Source organism: Phalaenopsis equestris, unplaced genomic scaffold (genome assembly GCF_001263595.1).
Source record: "Phalaenopsis equestris unplaced genomic scaffold, ASM126359v1 Scaffold195661, whole genome shotgun sequence".
Taxonomy (NCBI): Eukaryota; Viridiplantae; Streptophyta; class Magnoliopsida; order Asparagales; family Orchidaceae; genus Phalaenopsis; species Phalaenopsis equestris.
Genome location: NW_018215610.1, coordinates 1 through 1,337, shown reverse-complemented (window position 1 = coordinate 1,337; position 1,337 = coordinate 1). Strand labels below are relative to the sequence as shown.

Sequence of the window (1,337 nt, the reverse complement as noted above, 5' to 3'; positions counted from 1 at the left end):
TATTGATACTTATTGTGTTATTATAACACCGAGACAATTCTTAAAATATAATAATACATGAATATACCACAATATTAATTAAATAATGTGAAATAACATGAGTGACTGCATGTCCTCCAGATGATGTGATTTTATTGAAATCTAGATATAATATTTGATTTAGTATTTCCATACATAAATATCATAACTGATATTAGGAGGAGGAGGTAGCGGGCCACGTGACCCGAAGCGACCCATCACCCCAGCGTCGATCGCGATGATCAGTCCGCATAAAACGTGTCGAAATCACACTGGCCCATTGTACGGACGCGTACCTGGCGGAGGCGGAACCCTCGTACTGATGCGGGCCCCACCTAATGTCCAGTCTCGTCCTGCCATTGGCTCCCTGGAGAGAGAAAAAACCGGAAGTGGGGGAGGGAAAATAAAAGCGGAGGCCGGTTTTCTCCCACCCGCTGTCTTTTTTTATGGTATTGTTGAGGATCGGAGGGCTTTCGTGTGGTTTCCGTTTTCCTACGATTCTGCTTTAGCTAAACCAGAGACAGCAATGGTATAATTGCAGGAGGGCCCCGAGGAAGACGAAAATGGGATGGGGAGAGGAGATTAGCCGGAAAAGAGCAGTTTTTGGGATTTTCCTTTGTCTTTCTCCTGCTGCTGCAGCCCCGGAAATCGGGTGAGGTCCGGAGGAAGGAGGAATCCCCGCGAGCTCTATCAGATTAGCTCTTAGCTCTTCTTCTTCATCGTTTCTATTTCTGGTCAGCTTATAATCCCTTCTAGCTTCGTTTTCTCTGTTGGATCTGCGATCCCTAACCTTTCTTTTTTCCGGTTTGCAGAGGGTTTGCATCGGACAAACATGGTGAGGGGAAGGACGGAGATGAGGAGGATAGAGAACCCGACGAGTCGGCAGGTTACGTTTTCGAAGAGAAGGAACGGGTTGCTGAAAAAGGCTTTTGAGTTATCAGTGCTCTGCGATGCTGAGGTTGGACTGATCGTCTTTTCTCCTCGCGGGAAGCTCTACGAGTTCGCGAGTTCCAGGTTCTTTCTCTCTCTCATTCAATGATATAAATAATATTTTTGGGCTTCCTGGTAAAGGTTTCTGTGGTTGATTTGAAAGCTCGATATCGAAAAAGTAAAGCCCTCATTAATCGCGTCGAAAAAGATCTCCCCAACCCGGATCGGCTTTTTAGGGTTTTTGTTTTTAGGGGTTTCGCATTGATTGATCACTTCTCTCCTTTTCATTTTTGGATGGGATCATTTGGCGTTTTTTGTTTGTTTTCTTTTTTTAGAAGTTTTAACTTGTTCTGCATATCTGGAGGACTATTTCTTTCTTTTTTTTTTTT

At 44.1% G+C, this 1,337-nt stretch overlaps 1 protein-coding gene across 1 annotated transcript; it reads left to right on the top strand.

Moving 5' to 3' along the window:
• Nucleotides 1–256: 256 nt before the first annotated feature.
• Nucleotides 257–1,032, top strand: LOC110035055 (the record flags this gene model as incomplete). Its single annotated transcript, XM_020739296.1, has 3 exons — nt 257–547; nt 658–675; nt 758–1,032. Coding segments are annotated over exons 1-3 (584 nt in total), but the record flags the coding sequence as incomplete, so codon positions are not given.
• Between the last annotated feature and the right edge of the window lie 305 nt (nt 1,033–1,337).